The following is a 2238-nucleotide window of genomic DNA, read 5'->3' as shown; positions in this document are numbered from 1 at the left end:
TACCACAACATATCTTTATTTTGAAAAAAAATACTCCAAAACCAAGCAATACCTACACGGCTTATTCACCACACCCATTTGAACAAAGTAAAAAAAAGAAAAGCAACCTACGAACACAAACAAACGTTGTACCAAGATAGTAACAAAAAACCACGATATAGCTAGTTACAAAGCTCACGCGCTATGCCAACCCTATTATTAACTGTGTCGAACATAATCCTAAGGTTCTGTTGTTGGTAGTTGGCGATAACGTTGAGCACCGAGTTCACGTTGTTGGGCACCGCCGCCATGGCCAGGCACGCCACCGCACCGTAGGAACTATGTATGAGGGTGTTCTCGTAGGGTAGAGTGAGATCCAATCCCGTGAACCGAAACTTGATCAACGGTGCCAGCGTCTCGTAGGTCTTCACAAAGCACGTGTCGAATGACCCTATGCTAACGAACGGTCCCTTCACCTGGTTTCTGAACTCATCCCTGATTGCGTTGTAAACCGGTTGCACGAATCGGGTTATGACCGTGCCCGAATCTATGATGGTTCCGGATCCTCTGTTCGGGTCAAACGCGAGATACTCGGTGGGTAATGGGACCTGAACCCGGCCCACTGTCACTCCCGTCAGGTTCACGTAGTAGAGTGATGGCCGCCGCGGGTTTCGGAGAAGTGGGGTGGAGCGGATTCTTCTGGGCTGACCCGTGCGCCCGAGTACGAGGGACCCGGAAAAGTAAAAGGATTTGAAACTGGGAAGACAGTAGGAGAAGACGCCGGAGTAGAGTGACCAAGATTGGGTAACTAGGGACAAGGGCCCGCGGCCCAAGCCCAGAAGGCCTTGGGCCGGGATTGTGCCTCCGGAGACGGAGTTGACGCACCCGAAAGCGTAGCTAGGGAGAGTGTCTTCGGCCAACCTGAGAGAATCTTGCACGAGCGTGGCGGAGAATGTGGAGCCTGCATTACGCAAAAATGTGTAAGTAAACAAATTTCCATCTTCTTATAATCCCAGATTTCAGATTTCTATCAGATTATTATTTAAGGAAGCTTGAAACATTTTATAAAATTAAGTTAATCCAAACAATGAACAATGTTGGTAATATTACAAGTTGTACCAATGTAGGTGTTCAAGGATTCAAGCTTAATTCTCATTCTATCTATGGATGCCAATTCCACTCTCTTCAATCATAAACAATCTTCCTGAAAGAGTCATTCCTATACCTGCATAGGATTGGTTGAAGATGCAAGCTTTGGAACCGGTGTAGGGGCAAGGGAGGGCGCCACGAGCCTGGGCGCAACGCGGGGCGTAGCAAGCCACGGCGCCGCCATAACTGGTAGAGGCTTGCGGCGAGTAGGTGGTGGAGGAAGAGCAACCGGTGCAGCCGGAACACGGGACCCAAGCCTCGTCGGTGCTGGTATCCAGGACCATAAAAAAGAGTTGAGCCGGCGTGCCGAGTTTGACTCGGACGACGTAGTTACCAATGTCGAAGGCCTGCCCCGAAGCTATTGGGGCGGCGGAAACGCGCTTTTTCCTGAGCGACGCGTCGAGGCCGAACAGGTACTCTACCCTGAGAGGATCCTTGGAGGCCATGTCGATGATGGTGGTGTCCCAGGAGTCGGAGAGATTCTTGAAAGGGGAGCAGTTGCCGTAGATGGGAATGACGATGATTCCGGAGTCGTCACTTTGAGAGGCGCATGAGTCGGTGGCAATGGCTACGGTGGAGAAGTAGAGTAGCAGTGTTGCAGTGAAAAGAATTAGGGTGGTGGTGATGGTGGTGTTAATACCCATAATTGGTGTGTGTTGATGGAGGAGGAAAAGAAGGTATAGTAGTAGTTGTTGTTGTTTAGTTTAAATGGTAGTGTGCATGCATGGAGGCGCCACTCCTTTAATACATGCACAAGACCAAATTACTGCACACACTATTTCTTGTTTTGAACGAAAAAAAAATGGTATTTTCTAAAATGTTTTTGATAACGCATCTTATTTGATAATATTTGAAAAAATAGAAAAAGAGAAAGAAACTATAATACTGAAGAAGTTAATCGTGAGTGTACACGTTGAATTTGGATTCTTTGTTGGTTTTTTTGTATTGTTCCTTTATAATACATTGATTATCATTCATTTTAACATTTTAAAATATTTTAAAAAGATATTTAAAATATCAGTACAGTGTAGTTTTAATATTCAGCAGAGGACAATACTACAAAATCCAGTAGAGAATCTGGACTGATATCATTAATTAATTAATTAAGAA

At 45.8% G+C, this 2238-nt stretch overlaps 1 protein-coding gene across 1 annotated transcript; it reads right to left on the bottom strand.

Moving 5' to 3' along the window:
• LOC114193984 (aspartyl protease AED3-like) lies at positions 1 to 1852 on the bottom strand. The gene is made up of 2 exons (XM_028083999.2): positions 1205 to 1852; positions 1 to 940 (listed from the first exon to the last, which is right to left on the bottom strand). The coding sequence occupies exons 1-2, from the start codon at positions 1770 to 1772 to the stop codon at positions 162 to 164; spliced, it is 1347 nt and encodes a 448-aa protein (XP_027939800.2). The 5' UTR covers positions 1773 to 1852; the 3' UTR covers positions 1 to 161.
• Between the last annotated feature and the right edge of the window lie 386 nt (positions 1853 to 2238).

Source organism: Vigna unguiculata, chromosome 8 (assembly GCF_037176805.1).
Source record: "Vigna unguiculata cultivar grain cowpea cultivar isolate G323 ecotype 2 chromosome 8, ASM3717680v1, whole genome shotgun sequence".
Lineage (NCBI taxonomy): Eukaryota > Viridiplantae > Streptophyta > Magnoliopsida > Fabales > Fabaceae > Vigna > Vigna unguiculata.
Note: the sequence above shows the minus strand (reverse complement) of the source record. Positions and strands in the feature narration are given on the sequence as shown.